At 50.6% G+C, this 20,880-nt stretch overlaps 1 protein-coding gene across 9 annotated transcripts; it reads left to right on the top strand.

Moving 5' to 3' along the window:
• The first annotated feature begins 299 nt into the window (after positions 1-299).
• Positions 300-18,999, top strand: PAX6 (paired box 6). 9 transcript variants are annotated; one of them, XM_027705319.1, is made up of 13 exons: positions 300-376; positions 589-731; positions 4,193-4,269; positions 4,610-4,664; positions 7,353-7,483; positions 8,496-8,711; positions 9,282-9,447; positions 13,836-13,994; positions 14,857-14,939; positions 15,217-15,367; positions 15,490-15,605; positions 17,624-17,774; positions 18,587-18,999. In XM_027705319.1, exons 4-13 carry the CDS (start codon positions 4,655-4,657, stop codon positions 18,670-18,672), a joined length of 1,269 nt encoding a protein of 422 aa, XP_027561120.1. In that variant the 5' UTR covers positions 300-376; positions 589-731; positions 4,193-4,269; positions 4,610-4,654; the 3' UTR covers positions 18,673-18,999. The 9 variants fall into 9 exon arrangements, with proteins under 9 accessions (XP_027561120.1, XP_027561125.1, XP_027561123.1 ...); XM_027705324.1 differs by having other exon boundaries at positions 329-475; positions 8,496-8,510; positions 15,508-15,605; XM_027705322.1 differs by having other exon boundaries at positions 329-475; positions 8,496-8,510.
• Positions 19,000-20,880: the final 1,881 nt, after the last annotated feature.

The raw sequence follows: 20,880 nt of genomic DNA, 5'->3' as shown, positions 1-20,880 counted from the left end.
CCCCCCCTCCCCCGGCGGACCTGTGCGGCGCGGTGCGGGCGCGGTGCGGGATGGGCGCGGGGCGGCGCGGGCCGCGCTGGCGCTGCCGGGCCCTGCGCATTCATATTCAAACGCCTGGGCCAATTGGGCCGGGGCGGGCGGCGGCGGCCAATGGGCGGCGGGGAGGCGCTGGCGGCGCTTTGCATACGGCGATATTCGGGTGGGAGCGCAGCGGAGCGGGCGGCGGGCGCGGCGGGGCCGCCGAGCCATTAAAGTGGGGTTTTGGAGACCGCCGGGCCCCCCGAGCTCCGCCGCTTGTGTTTTTTTTTTTTTTCCCCCCGCTCGGGTCCCCGGCGCTCCTCGGGAGGAAGTGTTTTGCTGGAGGATGATGACAGAGGTCAGGCTTCACTAATGGGCCAGTGGAGAGCGGTGGAGGCGAGGCAGAGACCAAGGCACACACACATTAATACACTTGAACCATCACCAATCAGCATAGGTGTGCTCTGCCTCTCTCTCTCTCTCTCCCCCACTTCACTCACACACTCTTTTATCTCTCGCTCTCCAGTCACTGACAGCCCATTTTATTGTCAATCTCTGTCTCCTTCCCAGGAATTCAAGATCACACAACCAGCAGCTTCAGTGGAGAAAAACTATTTTGCTGGCAACTCTTTTTAAAGCACCATCATTTTAAATCAGTGCGCTCTTAAACTATTGACAGGAGCTTTGACAACAAGACAGGATGCCTCATAAAGGTGAGTGCTCATTTATTCTCCCAACTTCTTCCTCCTCGCATTTTAATATTTAGGCAGGGCTCTCTCTCTCACCCCTCCTCTCTCCCTCTCTCTCTCTCTCTCTCTCTCTCTCATATTCCCATTTGCATTCCGGAGAGCTTCCCAGGGAACTTTCCAGCCCAGGAGCTCACAAACTTTCTGCCTTTCACATGAGCCCGTGTCCTCTGGAAAAGCTAAAGCATCTGACTCGGAAACCAATGCCAACACCAGCAGCAGTAATTCCCACGCAGCGTTTGCTGGTCAGGGAGAGCACAAGTGCCGGTGTCTGTGGTGCCGATGCTGCCGGTACCCAGCTCGTAGGGGCGGTGGGACCCGAGCAGGGCTCCGGCCCCACGCCACGCTGAGTGGGAGGGAGAGAGGGAGGGAAGCGGCGCCTCGTTGCCCCGGGGGCGGCCCCGTCCCCGACTTCTGTTTTGTGTTCTGCGGTCTCGGTTAGGGAAGGCTCACCCCTGATGGTGGGGGAGAAACACAGAGCGAGCGGCCGGGAGAGTTCCGTGGGGAAAAAAAAAAAAAAAATAAAAATAACCCACATCCTAGGCCAAGTCAGCTCCCAGGCGCGGTACAGGCGGGGAGCTGAGCGGAGCTGAAGGGCTGTCAGCTTTAATCAGCCACCCGGGGATCTTCCCAACTTGTCCCTAGTGCCGGCAACTTTCCCAGCTCCGGCGCGGGAGAAGCGCCGGGGGCGCGGAGCAGCCCGCACCGTGCACGGAGGGCCCCACCGGATGCCCTGCACCGCCCCGTCCCTGCTCGGCACCGGGGCTCGCCGTGCTCCCGGGGTGGGGAATTTTTTTACTCCCTTTTGAAATCGATACGCTTTTTTTTTTTTTTTTTTTTTAATTTAAAAAACCCTAATATATCTTATTTCTACAAAAGCCTCTTTGACCCACCTCTGCGATCCCCAACTACAGCAAAGCTTTTTTTTTTTAATTTTTAAGAAGTTGCAAACTCTTGTCCATACAAGGAAAAAAAAAAGTATTTGCTCTAGCAAAGCACAACAATAAACTTGATTCCTTTTCCCCTCGCAAGTCCAATTGCAAAAAAAAAAAAAACAAACTGGGTTTGAATTTAACCTTGTAACGCTTTGCACGGAAGGGTTACATGGGCACGCAGAGCAGGAATCATTTCTGGAAAGTTTAAAAACAAACTTTCTCGAATGATTCAATGTACCTGGCAGAGGCTGTTTTGGAAAACCACAACAACGTATTAGAGAAGAAAAGTGACAGCATCTTCTCCATTTTAGGGGCATAAAATAATAAAAGTGGCCCTTGACAAGAAATGTTTATAGCTGCTGACCTTCACCAACGCCTCATCGCAAACCGATTCATTTTTATCTTTTTCTCATTTGCCCCGGGAACGCGAAACTTTTTCCTAAAGGTCTAATTACGGTTTCACCGGGAGAGGAGGAAAAAAATTGCTCTCCTCCACGAGATAATATGAAGATTTCGAGATTAAAAACCGAGTCGCAGATTAGGCCCGGCCTATTAGGACGCGGCAAATTGCATCCCAGTTCTCGGAGGGAGCCGGCCGCGTCCCACGGGCCCGGTGAGGGTCCGGGGGTTCCTACGGGGCAGCAGCGAATGCGGGTCACGGCAGAAGGAGGCGGTTTCGCGTTAGTGTTGCGGGGCCGCCAGGCCTGGCCGGGGCCGCCGGGCCGGTGGCTGGAGGCGGTGGCGAGTTGCTGAGCAGAAACGCAGCTCCTTGTCCCACGCCTCCTCTTACCTTGCTGAAGATCTTGGCTACCCTCGCCTTCTATTGTAAACCGCTTTCGGCTCTGTTTGGGTTTGTTTTGTTTCGTGGTCTTCTTCTTTTTTTTTTTTTCCCTCTTTTTTTCTTTTTTTTTTTTTTTATTTTTCCCCTCCTCCATTTCTTTTAAACCCACTCAGTGTCATTTCTGAGGTCCGTGCGGGCAGAGCTGAGGGCTGGAAGTTTCCTGGTGCCTTTCTGGACGGTTTCTTTAACCCCGTAGGCCCCACGTTTATGATTTGTGCATGAAATATGGGAGGAAATTGTGTCTGGAGAAGTGGGTTTCCCGTTCGGTGTGTGTCTATGCAGACGTGTTTGGTGTATTAAAGGGATGACTTCACGTTCAGTTCAGCTGAAGGAGATATCACCACGTCTCCATTGAAGTACAGTGTAGCTTGCTCTGCTGCTAATCAGGTAGCTCTCCAAAGAGCAGTAAATATTTACCAGTTAAAGTCTTCATGCTGCGAGAAAGTACTTGTTTGATGTTTATTTTTATGGATTTAAGATTGCTAAAAGCTACTTAATAAATTATACCATGGCTAGTCCTGAATGGGGAAACGTGCCTCTTTGAATTCTCCATCATATGCAGGAAGAGTAAAATTAATATTCATTATAGGCGCAAAAGAAAGAGAATGAGTATTTTTAGGCGAAAAAAAAAGGAGAGAAAATGAAGGCTGCGACTATTTCATTATTTTACCTCCTTTTTTTTTAGCAACCCCCTTGAATGGGCTCTTTATTGTAATTGTCCCTCCCCAATTGAGCACCCCACTGAGCTGTTGTATCTTTTTACAACCCCTAACAACTCGCACCAGTAACACAATTACCGCCAGATATTTATAACGAGAAATTACTTTTCCATTTTCACCCGCGACGATTTCAAATAAATACATGGGGACGCATAAATAAATAAATAAGTGGGCCGGGGGGTGGCGGGGGGGGGAGAGAGAGGGAAGGAGGGAGGGAGGGAAGGTGGCGAGAGGAGGAGAGAGGGAGCAGTGGAAGGAAGGAGGGAGGGAGCGAGCTAGCGAGAGAGGGGGGTGGGGGGGGAAAGGCGCTGGGGACTGTCCAGGCGCTGGGTCAAGGCAGGCACTAATGAAGGGAGAAGGGGCTTGTTTCTCTGCTCTTTGTAAGTTGGAGGGTTGTTGGTCCGTTGAGTTGGGAAGCTGCGCGGCCGGTTAAGGAGCCTGGGTTTCTGCACTCGGGGTTTGGGTAGAGGAGCAGAATGGAGGCCATTGTTCGCTTTCTGTAGGCTTTGTTTAACAGTTCTCACCCCCTCCTGTTCTTACTTTTTAAAGCAGTGAGGCGAGGTAGACAGCGTGTGTCACAGTACAGTGAAAAAGGGGAAGATCTAAAGACCAAAAAAGAAGTTAATCAAAAGACGGGGAGTTTGGGGTAGAAAAAGTTGCCAGTGCCGAGGGGAAAGGGGGGGGGGGGAGAAATAAATAACTCGAGGAAATACCCGGAGGTAAAAATGGAGCCCCGCTCCCAGCATGCAGGGCAGCCGGCGGAGGGCTCCCCCCCGCCACCTCCCCGCCCCCGCCGCCGGTGCCCGCGCAGCCCCCGGGCAGCGCCGCCCGCCCCGCTCCGCTGCGCTCCCCCCCAGCCCGCGCCCCGCCGCCCCGCACACCTTCCCGGCGCCGCTCCACACTTTTTAATGTACCTCTTCTGCTTTGTCCTAGAGGGAAGACTTTAACTAGTGACACGCAGATGTGCGAGTCCCTAAATTGTATGAGAGGACAGTCCACCCTGCTTTCAGGCAAGTTTTAAAAACATGACTTCGGACTCTCTTTGTGATTGTTGTCGCTCCACTTAATACACCACCTCAGCGAAGGGCACTAACGACGAGGCAATACGCCACCTGCATGCAATTAAAACGAGAAACCACTTGGCGGGCTGCTTCTCTTAATTTTTTTCCCCCGCGTGTTAGGGATACATATGTACATTTTTGCCTTGAGATATTAAAAACCCCCAAATCCTTAAACTAACCGGGGGAAGATGCCTAAGGATAACAAAATCAGCCTGTGAGATATTAGCCTCTCTGCAGCTTAACTGTGTGCACTACCTCGCCTGATTAACGCCTATTTTATCACTGATAGACTGCTATAGGCGACCCCCGTGGGATACTGCTCTATCAGCCCAACATGCAGAACAGTAAGTGACTCCGCGCCCCTTCGCGGCCGCGGAGGGCAGGCGGGGCGGCCGCGGGCGCGCAGGAGCGGGCCGGCACACCGAGGCGGAGGGCTCGCTCGGGCGGGGGAGGGAGAGGCGGCTCCGCCGGGAGCTGGGACCCCTGTGCGGCCGGGAGCGCCGCCCGCCCCGTCGGGGCGCGGGTACAGCCGTGGGCGGCGGGGAGGGGGCCGGGAGCGCTGTCACGGCTCCCGGGCCACGGGGGCTGGCCCGGCTCGTGGCCCAGGACCTGGCTGTGTCCCTGTCTGGTTTGCGGTGGGAGTCGGGCAGGAAAAAGGCACTCCGCGTTAGGTGCAGTTCCTCGTCACCTTCTGAGTTTATTTGCTTCCCGATTCTGATGTCTTTGTGGATTAGTAATTTTCTGGGGGACGTTTTATCTGCTGTTGTTGTTGTTGTTGTCGTTGCTGTCGTTAAGACCTCGCCGAGAGGCCTGAGCGTTTCTCAGAGAGGAAAGCGCTGGCACCAGGCAGGAGCGCACGGAGACGGGTGCGGGGGGCGGTGAGAGGCGGCCTCTCCTTGCGTCCCGGCGGAAAGGGTTGCGCGGGGGTCGAAGGGACCGGGGCTGAGGTCCCAGCCAGTCTGGAGTAGGCCCCATGTCCTCGGGACGCGGGGTGGGCTCCGCGGGAGCGCTTATTCTGCGCGTGTAGCGGTGGCGAGGAGCGCAGGCCGAGTTGCGCGGCCCTTGCGCGGGGCGGTCGGCCCCCACCTCGGTGCTTCTCTGGAACCTGGCTGGGGATGCCTATCCCACCGTTCAACCGGTTAATAAGTTGTGCTCCCGTGTGAGGAGCATCAGGAAAAACAGAGGTTTTGGGGATTTCTCAGATATCCTTGGGTGGAGAGATTGCTTTTTTTTTTTTTTGGTTGATTTTTTTAAAATTTTGTTTGTTTCGATGCTTGTTTGTGGGGTCGTTTTCCTTCTTTTTTTTTCTATCGGGGCCGATGTCCGTGCGATGAATTTCCATGTATCCCGAGCAAAAACTGAGCCTCGGCAACCCGGCAAGGGTACTACCTGCGCCTCGCAAGGACGGCGGCGGCTGCCCTTGGCCGTGGCGTGCCGAGGGTTTATGGTAATGGGGGATGCCTTCACTCGGCCGTTTGGGATCGCCACTGCAAAACGCAGAAAAGATATCATTCGGGTGAAGCCTTTATTTTGTTTAAAGGTCGCGGCGGGCTCTTCAGGCTTTGTGTTAATAACTCCTGGGTGTATATGGTGCAGAGCATCCAAATTGACACCATATGTTTTCCTATTAGATGACTAGCAATAGAATACAAGGCGCATAATCATTGCCACTGGGCGAGATCTACACCGCTCTCCAGGGAAATTATATAATGATTAAGGCTTAACCTTTTAAGTGAAACTTTGATTTTGCTTTCCCCGCTGCCATTTTTTATGTCGGAGAGGGTCCCCCCCTTGAAATGGGCTCCCCGCACCGCATTGACGGGGACGGGGGGGGATGGCGCTGGCTGGGCAGGGGGGGGAGCAGCCGTGGGGCTGCGCCCCCCGGTCGCCCACCGCCGCCCCGAGCCGGCCCGCCCGCCGGGGCGCAGCCCCGAGCCCCCCGGGGCGCGGGCGGGGAGGGACGCGGGGCTCCTCTCCCCGCGGTGGGAAGCGCAGGTCGCAGCGCCGGCCGCGCTGCTGGGCCGGGGCGGCAAATTCCCCAGCCCCGATGTCACTTCGAATCCATTGCGCGGGGAGCGCGCCCCCTCGGTGTGTCCGCGCAGAGCCCCCGGCTACCGCAAACCGCAGCCTCCCTCGGAGGGAGAGCGAGTAGAGTTCAATCTAGTCTGAGTGATATCCAAATGCGGACAGAAAGGGTCGTTTTATCATGCTACTATTTGTCGTGACGATGCAATTTTCAAAAGCAGAGTACTGTCATAAAGTGACACGCCTGCCACAAGTGCTCCAACTGATCTTTTCAATTAGCCTTCCATGCATGATCCGGGGCGACTTCCGCCTATTTCCAGAAATTAAGCTCAAACTTGACGTGCAGCTAGTTTTATTTTAAAGACAAATGTCAGAGAGGCTCATCATATTTTCCCCCTCTTCTATATTTGGAGCTTATTTATTGCTAAGAAGCCTGGGCTCTTGGAGTCAATTTATCAGGAGGCTCCAAAGAGAGGAGAGCGGAGAGCGCGTAGAGCAGAGCTTCTCCAGGGAGACCCTCCAAAGCCTGGAGCTTCAGGTTGGGCACTGGCGAGGCAGCCTCTCGCTTTGCTTTTGGCGAAGCGAGCTGCGGCTGTGCGGATGCAGGCAGGCTCGCTTGGGCTTGGGCTTTGGGGTTTTTATTTTTTTGGTGGGGAGGAAAAGAAAAAAAAAAAAAAAGGCAAAGCAAGGGAGCAACCCAAGGCGATCCAGCCCGGGAATATTCTGGGCTTTTGGGTTGGGTTTGGGGGTTCGCGGCTGCCGCGGGTTTCGCAGACGGGGAGTGCGGCGAAAACGCATTTTCTGAGCCGCGGTGGCTCCCGGGGAGCAAGTGGGCGAGGACGGGGCCGAGGCCGGAGCCGGGTCGGGAGCGGTGGCCCCCGGTCGGGCGAAGCGGATGGGCGCGGAGCGGAGCGGCGGAGCTGCGCGGAGCCCTCGTTCGCCCGGCGGGGTGTGCGCGGGTCGGGCGGGAGCGGAGGGTGCTATGGTGGGCGCTGTGCTTCCCGCAGGTCACAGCGGCGTGAACCAGCTCGGCGGGGTGTTCGTCAACGGGAGGCCGCTGCCCGACTCCACGCGGCAGAAGATCGTGGAACTCGCTCACAGCGGCGCCCGGCCCTGCGACATCTCCCGGATCCTGCAGGTGAAGGCGGCGGCGCCCCCCGTCCTCCCACCGCTCCGTCCGCTCCGCTCCAGCGCCGCTGTGTCACCGCCGGGCGCCCGGGCGCTAATGCGACCCCCCACACCCACCCACGCACCACCACCACCCGCCTTCCAGCCTAATAAAACCATCCATCTGCTCGATTGTTGCTGCAAATAGACCCTTCTACGCGTATATCTATATATATGCCTTTTAAAATATTTAAATTTTTATTTTTCGTTCCCCTTTATTCCCATCCGGTGATAACCCGCACTGTCGTTGCAGTTAGTTCGCTGTAATAAACTGAATTATACGGCTCGGCATAATTCCAGTTTCCTCTCCTTCCCTCCTTCCCCCTCCTATTTGCTTATGATTTTGTGATATCTGTATGCATTTGGCGTGGCTTACTGCTTTTTTATTTTTACCTTTTTTTTTCTTCCGAAAAGCAAAACAAACCAAAAAAAAGGCGGAAAAAAATAGAGAGAGAGAGAGGGAAAAAAAAAAAGAACCCCCCTCAAAGCCACGCTGTTTTAGCCCAGAATCTGTCTTTACAGACACTCATGCAATCTGGCGCAGCTCAGGGGTACTTTGTATATGTAGGTCTTGAAAACGCCTCACTCACCCTGTCCCCCGCAAGTATTTTGGCTAAGAGCAGTGAGGAGGATGGAGACTAGTCTGGCTTAGCTATTGTTCGCATTTAAGGAGTATTTTAACATTGATGCTAAAAGAATTACATTTTGACCAGATGATTTTTTTTTTCCAAATGTTTTTAAAGTATCACTTTTGTAGAGGGTAGGGCCAAGAATGTAATTTTTTTTAAAGAAAAAAAGACTCTCTAAGTAAGTTCTCATACCATTTAAGGTATATTTTTGTGTTATAGACCCATGCAGATGCAAAAGTCCAAGTGCTGGACAATCAAAACGTAAGCTTGTCATTGTTTAATGCATACTTAAACAATTTTATTTTTGTCTTGAAATTATTAATAATGTGATTTTCTGTCCACTTCCCTATCCAGGTGTCGAATGGATGTGTGAGTAAAATTTTGGGCAGGTATTACGAAACTGGCTCCATCAGACCCAGGGCAATCGGAGGTAGTAAACCGAGAGTAGCGACTCCAGAAGTTGTAAGCAAAATAGCGCAGTATAAACGAGAGTGCCCCTCCATCTTTGCGTGGGAGATTCGAGACAGATTACTATCAGAGGGGGTCTGTACCAACGATAATATACCCAGTGTAAGTTCATGAAAAAACCCTTCCTGTGTGCTGTGTACAATGCTGGGTAGCCGTAGCGAGCCTCTGCTTCCTTTGTTTTGGTATCAGAGGAGAGGATAGCAGGTTCACATCATTTGCATGTGGCAGGGTCAGACGCATTTTTTCATACAGAATCTGACAAATGCCTTTAAGGAGGGAAAAGAAAAAAAAAAACAAACAATATGCGGGTCACCCCTGCGCCTGGTGCCTCAGGACTGCGAGCATCAGTCGAAGCCATCACTCTGGTTTTGCAGGGTTGGGTTTGGGGCTTTTTTTTTTTTTCCTTGGCTTTTTTTTTTTTTTTTTTCCCGTGGTTTGTTTGTTTGTTTGCACCACCACCACCACCAGCAGTGAGCGAGTCGGGGCGGCTGGGACACGGCGGTGCGGGGCGGCCGCAGCGCGCAGCCGGCGCTCGGGGAAGCCCTGACTTGCGCCCAGGTCGAGCCGCCCGCTGTGCGGAGGGGGCGCGGAGGGGACGCGGGGGCTGCGCGGGCGGCTGGCGGGGAGCGCGCTACCGCACTACCATTGCCTTTCCTGTCCTTTGCCTTCCAGGTGTCGTCGATAAACAGAGTCCTACGCAACCTGGCTAGCGAAAAGCAACAGATGGGTGCCGACGGGATGTACGACAAGCTAAGGATGCTGAACGGGCAGACGGGGACCTGGGGCACCCGACCCGGCTGGTATCCCGGCACCTCGGTACCCGGGCAGCCTGCACAAGGTAAGGGATAGCCCGGTCGCCTCTCCCCGGCCCGGGGCGGCTCGGTTCGGTCTCGTTCGGCGGAGGCGGCCCCGATGAGGGTCCTCCTCGCCCCCTCCCCGGCCGCAGCCCTGAGGATGGCGATGTCCCTCCCGCCGCCTCTCTGGGCGGCTGCGGGCAGGTGCGTGCGGGGTCCGGCGCCCCGGGGGGCTGTCCAGACCCGGCCCCGGCAGGGCGGCAGGCAGAGGAGCTCAGGAGCATCCTCTGCCAAAGCCGCATCCGCCGAGCTGCGGTGCCGGCAGCCGGGCGGGATGCAGGGCTGAGCCTTAACCTCAGCCCGGTAATTAGGGCCCCTGCTCCCCGCCTGGGCCGCCTTCCCGCGCCGGGGTCTCTCTGCAAAGCCAGGGCGATCGGTAACTATCTCCGTAGGGCTGATTATAATTCCTCCTCAATGGACCCGAAACAACTTTGTAAATATAGGAAACTGTTTATCCTGAAGATTAATAGGTATTTGTTGTAGGAATGACAAGGGGATAATATGAAGGATAATGGGATGTTACGTTACATACTTAAGATGGTTAATGGCTTCTTTTTGAATGTGGGCTCTGTTGAGGCGCGGCTCTCGCTGGCTCTGGTCATTCCTTTAGAAGAGGTGTCTATATACAACAACCTGCTTTTTGTTTTCACCCCGCAAGGAAAAAAAAATCGGTAACAGTGTGCGGAATATCTGGTACAAAGGATGTTTCTGTCACACGCAAGAATTTGTTATGGGAACAATTCTGTCGCTATGTAATTGCTCATTAGAGATCGTTTTGTTTCTCATTAAGGCGACATGAATAAGCGTCTAGTTGAAGGAGACAGCTGTAGAAATGTTCCACAGGAGACCTCTGGACACGATATGGCACCGCTTGCCAATTAGACATGTCAGTTTTAAGAGAAGAAAACAGTCTATGAAGGACACTAGAAAGATAGAGCGGAGTCCTCGCTTCCCCCCACCCCCACTTTGGTATTTTTTGTTGTTTGGTTGTGGTTTTGGTTTGGTTTTTTTTGTTTGTTTTTGGTTTGGGTTTTTTTTTTTTTTTTTACATTTTGTTTTGCCCGATATCCACCCCAGGAACCGGGACGGCTCCTACCCCCGGCTCGCCCCTACCTGCGGGGCCCTGCCCCGGCCCGGGGCCTCTCGGCCATCCCCGTGTCTCGGCGCCCTTCCTCCCCTGCCCCGCACCCGAGAGCCAAACCGCGGAGCGGTGCGTGGCGGAGGCACCGCACCTTCCGCCCCCGTGGCTCCCACCGGCCGGGCGCCCTCCCTTCCCGCCCGTGTGTGGTTTTGTTTTTCTGGTTTTTGTTTTCTTAAAAGAGGCGTTAAATTGAGAAATTTTGGGCGCTCCCGGCCGCAGAGCGGTGGTGGCGAGGCCCAGCCGCGGGTGCGGGAGGTGCGGGGCAGGCGCTCACCTGGGGCCGGCGGCCCTTCGGCCGCACCAGCCACAGAGGCTGGGAGCGTGCGGGGGTCGGTGGCGCTTTGGGAGCCCGTGGTGGCCCCTTCCCGTGGCGTGGAGATGAGCGCAGTTCCCGCAGTTCCCCGGGCCGGAGCGTGAGCGGCGGGAAGACCTCGGGAACCCCCTCCTAAAACCGCAGCCGAAATAAAGCGTTTGCGGGGCAGGGCTGGCTCGGCCCGGGGGTGCGTGTGTGCGTGGGCAGGAGAGGCGAGGGGGAGGCAGGCAGGCACTTAAAACATCCGCATGGCAAAATTAAAATTAATAAAATGGATTTCCTCTGGAATATTCATGCTCCCTCTAATGTTTTTCCCTTGCAGGGGTATGTTACCGGATTTTAAGAGTCCATTACTCAAAAAGCATAAGGCGAGGTTAGGTCTCAGAGGGGTACAAATATGGTCTCAATCTGATAAACGCCATGCAGCAGTGAATAAAATAATGGATACATGAGGGCTGACAGAACAAAAAGAGACATCTCTATCCGAGAGAAATTCTCCAGTGATTTAGTGGTTTTAGGGATCACCGAGACACTGTTTCTTATCTTTTTTTTTATCCCCTCCCTCTCTTATAAGACTAAAGCCTTCTATAGGATTTAGACACTTTCTCTTTCAACAGATGCTACAATGTTTTGATCCCGGCTCTATAGCTGAGAGGTGCCGCAATTGGTTTGCTATCTTTTTTTGCTTGTTTTCCGCCTCACTGATTAAGACACTAAGAAACTAAGGAATGATTTTATTTCCCAGCGTCTTTTTTTTTTTTGTCCCCTTTTTTTTTTTTTCCAGGAAACAAATCCTATACCCAGCGTCAGATGGTCTAGCTGTAGGATAATAGGGACGGACATTCACTTGCTTTCTTACGGATTAGGTCTGGAAGGTGGAACAGCCCTATTGAGATCCCCTCCTTTTAGGGGCTTTAAAAAAAAAAAGAGAAAAAAAAACCTAGGGAAAAAAAAAAGGGGTGTGTGTGTCTAAAAAGAAGATATCTTAATTGTCCTGGGGTTTGAAATGATGGGCTGCGGTTTGAAGCGATCATAAGCGAGTTTAGGTGAAACTTTTAGCTGGCCGAAAGGTCTGAGGGAGATGGGGAGTGGCAAAAAAAAAAGAAAAAAAAAAAAGAAAAAAAAAAAAGTACGGCCTTAAAAGTTTTAAGGATAAAAAGGGTGTGGGGGCAAGGGAGGTGCCCGGTTCGGGCTGGCCCACTCTGCTACCCGGCGGGGACGGTGCGGGGGGCCCGCGGGCATCCCCGCAGGCTCCGGGCGGCTCCTCCCCGGCCTCCCCCTTGGCCCCGGGTCGGTGCGGGCCCGTCCGGAGCGGACAGTGATGGATGAGGGCGGTGGCGGAGGTGAGCGCGGCCCCCGCCGCGGGCGGGCGCGGCCCCCGGCGCTGCCACCCGCGCTTGGCAGGGCGCTGCCCCGCCGCGGCGGCCGTCCCCGGGCCCGGGGCTTTGTGTGCCCTGAAAGGCGGCCCCCCCCGCACCCCCGCTATTCACCCGCCGCCGGCCGCCTCAATGGGGCTGCGGCCGCCCATATGGTGACCACTGCCGCTTGAATCCCCGTGTTTAAATGGAGGAGAAAGTTCGGGTTTTAAAACATTTCAAAGTGGTTGAAAGGGTCCCACCAGATCCTGTCACAATTCCCCCCGAGCTTTGAAGGCCGGGGCCATTGTTCGCCGATTATAAATGATATTACTTTAAAGTTGATTTCCCACAATATTTAAAGGATGTCGCGGGAGTGTCGCTATTTATTTTTGGCGTAACTTTTCAAGGGAATTAGCATAAGTAGCCCATGCGTCCCTCACCCCAGCTCCCTCTTTATGCGACATCAAAACGCCTCGAAAAATATGCTTTGAAAGGAGAGGGAGAGCTCATTTAGGGACAACGACTTCTCTGCCTCGCCAGCAGCCTCTGTCCCTCTGGCCCCGGCGGCCGGGGGTGCCCGCGGAGCCCCCCAGCACCGTCCGGCCCGGGCCGCAGCCGCCTTCGCCCGAGCACAATGAAACTTTCCCCTGTTTAATGACAGAAATTACATTAAAAGTGGTGGAAATGCCCTAATTAAAAATGTACCGCTTAAATGATATGCCAAACGCTCAGCTGCAGAATAGCGTATTTAGCTAGTTAGTGAACTAGCTACTATTTCTTTTAAAATTACATGTTAAAATTTTAAAAGAAATCTTACTTTTCTCTGGTGCAACACATTACAAAGAATGGACAGTCCTTTTATCTAAATATAAAATTCCATTTTCAGCAATTATAGCCTGTTCTTGGTGATGATATAATTACAGCTGTGCTCAGTAATAGGTGTCAAGGCAATGCACACTCATACAATAGTTGAATAAAACTGCAGAACAATGCAGGCACGTCTAAATTCACAACCTTTAAAATGAAATTGACTGTGCAGAATTCAAATAAAAACTGGATAAATATTTTTTTAAAAAGATTACAAGCTTGGTTTGGTTTCTTAATAGCATTTTCTGCAAACCTATCAACATCTAATTGATTAGATAGGAATTACTGATTATAGATAATCTGAAATACTGAACATCACTATTTTAAATATAGCAAAAGGTAAATAAATGCAGCAGGCAGAGGAGACTGCCATGGCATTTCAACAGTGATTCATGAAAGAATCGCTTTCAGGGGAAAGTATTTTTATGCAGGTTTTATTCCAGAGGGAAAACAAAACGAAATTAAGACCAGGTGATCGTAATTCTTCATCTCCGATGTTTACAATAAGGCTGGAAACTGAAATGTTTCCGTGTTACCCATGTCATTAGCGCTGTGCTGCTTTGATACCCGAGACATTTTTAAGGGAGGGTGTCAGCAAACATGGCTGAACTTGTTTCCAATTGCGTTATTTCTCTGATAGGGATCTTAAAACAAGAGTACCTACATTTCACTTTCCTACTCTCCGTTCCACAGATGGCTGTCCACAACAGGAGGGAGGAGGGGAAAACACTAACTCCATCAGCTCTAATGGAGAAGATTCAGACGAGGCCCAAATGAGACTCCAGCTGAAAAGAAAGCTGCAGAGAAATAGGACATCCTTTACCCAAGAGCAAATCGAAGCCCTTGAGAAAGGTGAGTGACATTTTCCTACGGCTGAAGCAGGAGAGAAAAGCAAAATGTGCCCCGACTACATTAACAGCTGAACGTAGGCATGGCATTCACGTGCCTTATATATACGTATATATTTAAAGTCCGTGGCTCCCTCCGTGCTCTTTTATGCACTGAGCTCCAAATATTCATTGATGGCTGTGGTATGCCCTAAAAAGCTGTTAAAAGGTTTTTCAAAGGGAAGATATTCAGGGCACAGATCATACGGGAATATCGATGCTGCACCCTGGGCTCCTTTCAGGGGGGAAACATCTCCTCCTGCCCACTGTCCCTGGCCGGGCTGCATTGCTGTGAGCTGGGAAGGCGAGGGCGGGCAGCTGGGGCTGGCAGCAGCCCTCCATGCCTGCCCCCACGCTCGCTCTCCATCCCCAGTGCTGCTGCTGCTGCCCGGGGCTGGGAGCAGGTGCCCTTTTCCCTGACCGGCCTGGGCGCACCTCGCCTCTGACCTGCTGCGGATCTCTGTTCTGATTCTGCGCTGTTATTTAGCAACGTGCCATTTCGCTTCTTGGTGACAGGGTCAGAGCTGCCTTGGGGACCCCCTCGGCGGAGGCAGAAGCCCTCACTGCTTCTTGAAAGACGAAGCATTGCACCCAAGCCTGCCTATCCCCATAGCAATATTCCCCAGCAGGCAAGGCGTCCTCCTTCCTAACACACATACAGAGAAACACACACACACACACACACACACACAGAGAAAGCTCAGCTTTGCCTTTACAGTGATGCTTCTTAAGAGCATTTAGAGCACAGGCAGTGCAGGAACAACTCTGACTTTACAGTTGGCCACGTTAACTCTTTGCAACTAACGCAGGAATATTTCCTTCTGCAGAATTTGAGAGGACCCACTATCCCGATGTGTTTGCAAGAGAGAGACTAGCTGCTAAAATAGACCTGCCCGAAGCAAGGATACAGGTACTGAGTTGCTCTGCAATTATAAATATTATTATTATTTTTACTATTACTCTTTCGATTTTGTTATTCCTGGCTTCTCAAAGCACCTATAGGGCAGCCCCTATTTATGATCAGGTATTTGTCCTTATCCCCCTTTCAGCAAAATAGCAGCAGCTGGGCTTTGCTTTCACCCGCTGCTTTGCTCCACCGCAAGCCACGGCCTTGAGCTACGTGGGGGAGGCCCCACACCTCTAGTCCTTGTAAGGTCACTCACGGCTCTCAAATGCTGTATTTCCAGGTATGGTTTTCCAACAGAAGGGCCAAGTGGAGAAGGGAAGAGAAGCTGAGGAACCAGCGAAGACAAGCCAGCAACACTCCCAGCCACATTCCCATCAGTAGTAGTTTCAGCACAAGCGTTTACCAGCCGATCCCGCAACCAACCACCCCCGGTAATGCCAACAACCCGCTCACGTTCATCCGTCCTCTTGGGAAAACGAGGCTTTGAGACTGTATTGCCGGTTGTAATTGTGGTTGAACTAATGTGTTCATCTATCTGTCTATTCTATTATAGTTTCCTCTTTCACATCAGGTTCCATGTTGGGCAGAACGGACACGGCGCTCACAAACACGTACAGTGCGCTGCCGCCCATGCCCAGCTTCACCATGGCCAACAACCTGCCTATGCAAGTAAGTCCAGCGCCATCACCATGGCACGGTGCTCCCTCGGGGCTTGGTGGCCCCTGGGATATGTGGGAGTGTGGGTGGAGGCCCTTCCTCTGCGGGATGAGGGGTTACGGACCCAAATCATGCTGCAGGGAAACCAGCACCAAAGGCATCAGGAAAGATGCCCTCTTTGGGGGAGAATCAGAAGGTATAGGAAGCTGAAGGATCCGGTGCTCAACAAGTACCTTTTTCTGAATTTTAAAGTGGGAAGTCCTCAAATTTGCAAGGCAACAAATCTGAGATGAAAAAACGCTTTTTGGAAAAAACCCTGTGGTTAACCTGTGGAACTCACTGGTGCCATATCGTGGAAATTGCTGCCTGAATAAGCTGCTGGAGGGATCAGACATTCTGGGTGTAGGTATTGTGGCAGCGGCACATTAGGAACACCTGAGAGAGGGAAGGATGTGATTAGCATCAGTGGTTATGCCAGCTAAGCCAGAATTGCAAGAGCTGTCAATCCTCATGCCTGAAAGCATTAGCTGATCACCAGCTGGGTTAGGAAGAAATCTATTCCTTTGGGGTCTGTTTCTATAGACCTTTCAGATGCAAAATTCCTCCTTTTTTAATGGTGGGGTTGGCCTAGGAAGGTGCTGGCCAATTACGGGAGTTTTACAGCTTTGTCTGAGGCACACAGCATTGACCACTGCTAGAGACAGGCGAGCAGATTAGAGAGCCTGACTCCTTCGCTGTGGCAATTACTATGTTACTAATTGCTGAACCAAAATTAACCAAATAAAGTTAGAGTCTTGCGAGTCTATGGAAAGAAGTGATGTTGGCTACGCCGCTGTTCCGTGATGCCGGAGGCCGGCGGTGCCGTTCCTGGCAGCAGGCTGAGAGCAGGCGACAAAGGATCAAAAGGCTGATCCAGGAGGGGACCCTTGGGAATGCAGGAGGCCCCCGATTCAGCACCGGGCACCTGGGCAGGGACCTGGCACGTGTAAGCTGCTCTGGAAAACCCTGCCTACGTGGTCACCATGGCATGGTAGCCACGCAGTGTTGGAGGGGGAGGTTTTGGCAGCCAAACCATTGGCATGTCCCTGTGGATGTATGGTGAGCTGCTAGTTCTCCCAAAGCACAAGCATGTGTGCCTAGCAAGTGAGGCTGTCAATATTTTTGGAGTCAGTGTGTGTCAGGGATGTGCAGACAGAGGAAATATGTGCAGATGTGTTGAGTCTTGTGTGCTTGGAGCGGGAATTATCCTGCTTCCTGCTCCCCCACTGCCTCTCTGTGTCAAGGCTGCACTGGTCCCCACTCACCAGGCACGCTGGAGCAGGAGAAGCCCCTGCTTAATCCCTCAGCCCCTGCCCCCAGCTGCTCTGCCCCCTGGCAGGTAGGGTTTTAAAAGTTGGAGTTTGGGTAAATGGAGATGTCTGTTCTCCTGGGATGCTGCTGGTGCGGATGTGGGGTGATTGTGGCTCTGACAGGGGATCAATGCACATGTGTGAATGGGTTTGGGGATCCCTCTTCAGAGCCTCAGTCACCCCAGACCCACACACTGTGTGTATGTGCCCCAGGCTTGCAGGTGCACGACCAGCCTGTGTGCCCCAGTGGAGTAATTTTTAGTTACACCCCTAACAGTTCTTAGTTACATCATCAAATGTGAGGTAAGATGTTGGCCCTGTCTCTGGCTGCAAATAGTATGAGACATCTTTCTTTTACGTGGGTATAAATGAGTGCATCGCTCGGGCTTAGGTATGTAACACCTCCATTAGCACCCAGATGTAGGGATCTGCTCGCCAAGCACGTCTGAAAAAGCTCCAGTGACTGTCCATGTTGATTTTTTAGACCGAACACCTTCGTGAAGAGGCCGTTTGGTTGAGCTCCTAAACAGGGCTTTACATTGGGCTCCCTGAATTTGAAACCGAAGCTCATTCCTGCTGGTGCCCACCTGCTGCTGAGGGCTGGCACGTCCATCCAGAGCAGCCTGAGGCCGTGTTTACCTCCACTGATAATTAACACTGTTCTGTCCTTTGCTCCCACAGCCCCCGGTACCCAGCCAGACCTCCTCCTACTCTTGCATGCTGCCCACCAGTCCATCGGTGAATGGACGGAGCTATGATACATACACCCCTCCTCACATGCAGACACACATGAACAGCCAGCCAATGGGCACCTCTGGCACCACTTCCACAGGTGAGTGACCCCGTGCTCCCCCAGCCTCTCTGCCTTGATCCAGCCATCAGGTTTTCCACATGTGTTCACTGGGAGAGGTCCCCGTTGGGGTCAGTAGCTGCCGGACCAGGCAGAAGATGAAAATGTAAAAACCTTGCAAGCTGGAGCAAAAATTCTGATTTTTAAGCTGCTGCTGGAGGGCTGAATGAAAGACAGCAGGTTAACAGAGGTGGTGTCCCAATAGCAGGACAGTGGAAAGCTCTTCAGCGAGCCCCCCATCCCGCAAAATCTCCCCCATTTAATTAATTTCTAAAGCAGCATTTATTTCAGCATTAAATTTCACCAGAGAAACCCACACTAGTGAGGTTGAGTGTATGTGAAAGTGTTTACAAGGCTGAGTGTATTTTTACTGTGTCTGTGTCAGATGTTATTTACTGCTAGAAATTTGAAGTTAGAGAAAAGGCAGGGAACCTGTAGAAATATTACCCTATGCATAAAAAAGGGCAAAACGGGGTAAAAAAGGGTGTCAGAATAAACAGGAGACACTTTCAAAAAGACTAGAACTGTTCAGTGTATTTTGGGCTGAATTCTCAACTGATACAACTGAGCTGAGGCTCTGGCATTTATCTCAAAGCATGACAGTTTATTTATAACAACAAATCAGTGAGATGTGCATAGGTTTTTAAAATATACACATACCTGATTCTGCAGGCTGGTAGATGGGGAGAGTTAATGCTTTACTAGAATTCAAGCACAAATCTGTGAAACTGTAAAGCAAAAATTGTGCTATGTATAGAAAAACTAAAATATCCATTTTCCCTCTCAATTTTCAGGTCTCATTTCCCCTGGAGTGTCAGTCCCAGTTCAAGTTCCTGGCAGTGAACCTGATATGTCTCAATACTGGCCAAGATTACAGTAAAACATGTGTTAATTCCGTAAATGACTATATGGACAACAGTTGGATGTTCAGCAGTATTTTATAAAGGAAGAATGGCTCTCAGAGTACTTCTGTACTGCAACTGTGCCCTATGCTGTAACACATGGAAAAGACTTTCACATGGACCTTTGTACACTGAAGGCATTATATCAGTTGGAACAAATCTTCATTTTGGTATCCAAACTTTTATTCATTTTGGTGTATTATTTGTAAATGGGCATTTGTATGTTATAATGAAAAAAAAAAAGAACAATGTAGACTGGATGGATGTTTGATCTGTGTTGGTCATGAAGTTGTTTAAAAAAAAAAGAAAAGGAAAAAAAAAAAAAAAGAAGCCATGATCAACAAGCTTTGCCACGAATTTAAGAGTTTTATCAAGATATATCGAATACTTCTACCAATCTGTTCATAGATTATGGATTGATGTTCCAAGTTTGTATCATTCCATTGCATATAATTGAACCTGGAACAATACGCACTAGATTTATGTAAGAAAAATATCTGTTGGTATTTCCAAAGGTTGTTAACGGCTGAAGCTATGTGCAAACAGGGGGTAAGAGAGAGCTTCGATGAAGAAAAGAGTTTGATAGATAAAAGGTAGATTGTGTCTTCGATATAATCCAATTTGTTTTATGTCGAAATGTAAGTATTTGTCTTCCCTAGAAATCTCCCAGAATGATTTCTATAATAAAGTTAATTTCATTTATATTTGACAAGAATATTCTATAGATGTTTTATACACATTTTCATGCATCATACGTTTCTTTTTGGTCGGCAAGAGTTAATTGTTCTTAGATATAGTTGTACTACTGTTCACAGTCCAATCATCTTTGTGCATCTAGAATTCATTCCTAATCAATTAAAAGTGCTTGCAAGAGTTTTAAACTTAAGTGTTTTGAAGTTGTTCACAACTACATATCAAAATTAACCATTGTTGATTGTAAAAACCATGCCAAAGCCTTTGTATTTCCTTTATTATACTATTTTCTTTTTAACCTTATAGTGTGGTGTTGCAAATTTTGTTACTGTGTTAGGTTAATCTCATTAAGTTTTATTTTGATTTTATTTTCAGTTTTCAATAAGGAGGGATTCTTAAGAAACGTTTTTATAGACTTTCAGCCCTTCCACCAGCCTGTAATTTGGGCTAACAAAAAGAAGATAGGTTCACGTATCTAATTGCAGCTGAGAGCAGGAGGAGGTTGTTTATTTAGCTCGGGTTTCTGGGGATGCTCTAAATGAACTCCAGAATCCAGCAGAATTTCCAGTGCGGAGTTTGCATCGTGCCAGTCAGTGGCAGAGACACGATGCACGCCTGTGTCTATCCCTTGTAATAGCACATATAGACACACATGCACACAAATATGCATCCCTGACTTCTAAAAATTGTTTTTGTTAGGATGCTTAAAAGGGAAAAAACCCAACCCAGCTGTGTTTTTAACAGGCTCTTTGGGAGATTGAATACCATCCCTTTATATTGCCACACAGCACAATCTTAGTGTAATTTTCCATTGAACTTGTAACCTGGTTAATACCTCAATGCGCTTTGTGTGAGGGTTGTTAGTGTGGGCGTGGGTGGAGAGCTGCATGTCAAGGAATAATGAGAGAAGACAAATCAACAGGCAACAACAATGCGAGCTGGGACTGGCTAGTGAAAGCTAAAGGCCTTTAGTCACTGGCAGGGAAATCTAAACATTCCCATATCTATGAAGCTGGCTCATTGTGCTGCAGTTGTTACTCTCGATGCTGTGCTGAAAAAGGGATCTCATGATTAAAAAGCCAATGTGCAGGGAGTTTTGAGTCAAAGCACAGGCATCACAAGCAGCCTTTGTAAAGCAAAGATACCATCTAGGCTGGTTATGTTTTCCTCTCGGCATATTTGTCACTGCAGATAACGCTTCACTGTAAACTTGGGGTAGAAGAGCTGTGGTGCCGAGGTAGTTGCAGCGCTGCAGACGAGATTAAATGCACGTAAACTCCGGATCCTTTAGGGAAAAAGAGCAGTTTTGCTCAAAGCATGAGATGATAGCAAAATGAAGAGCCCAAAGCAAGCTAAAATGAACAAAAACATTAGATTTAGATTTCTTTTTGATTGATAGTGGTCAGTTGTAAGAATATTTGTTATACCAGCATAAAGTAGTTTGAACTACCTGGAAGCCACCCATTCACAAATACTGAAGTAACATTGATTTT

The sequence above is a fragment of the Neopelma chrysocephalum genome, unplaced genomic scaffold, assembly GCF_003984885.1.
Source record: "Neopelma chrysocephalum unplaced genomic scaffold, ASM398488v2 Primary Assembly neopelma1_323, whole genome shotgun sequence".
Classification (NCBI taxonomy): Eukaryota; Metazoa; Chordata; class Aves; order Passeriformes; family Pipridae; genus Neopelma; species Neopelma chrysocephalum.
The sequence above is the reverse complement of the archived record's forward strand: the minus strand, read 5'-3'. Positions and strand labels throughout refer to the sequence as shown.

Excerpts from the sequence above, each read along its gene's own strand:
- PAX6 (XM_027705319.1), top strand. Across the intron at positions 8,712-9,281 it reads CCAACGATAATATACCCAGT|GTGTCGTCGATAAACAGAGT; the intron begins GTAAGTTCATGA and ends TTTGCCTTCCAG. Across the intron at positions 13,995-14,856 it reads AATCGAAGCCCTTGAGAAAG|AATTTGAGAGGACCCACTAT; the intron begins GTGAGTGACATT and ends TTCCTTCTGCAG.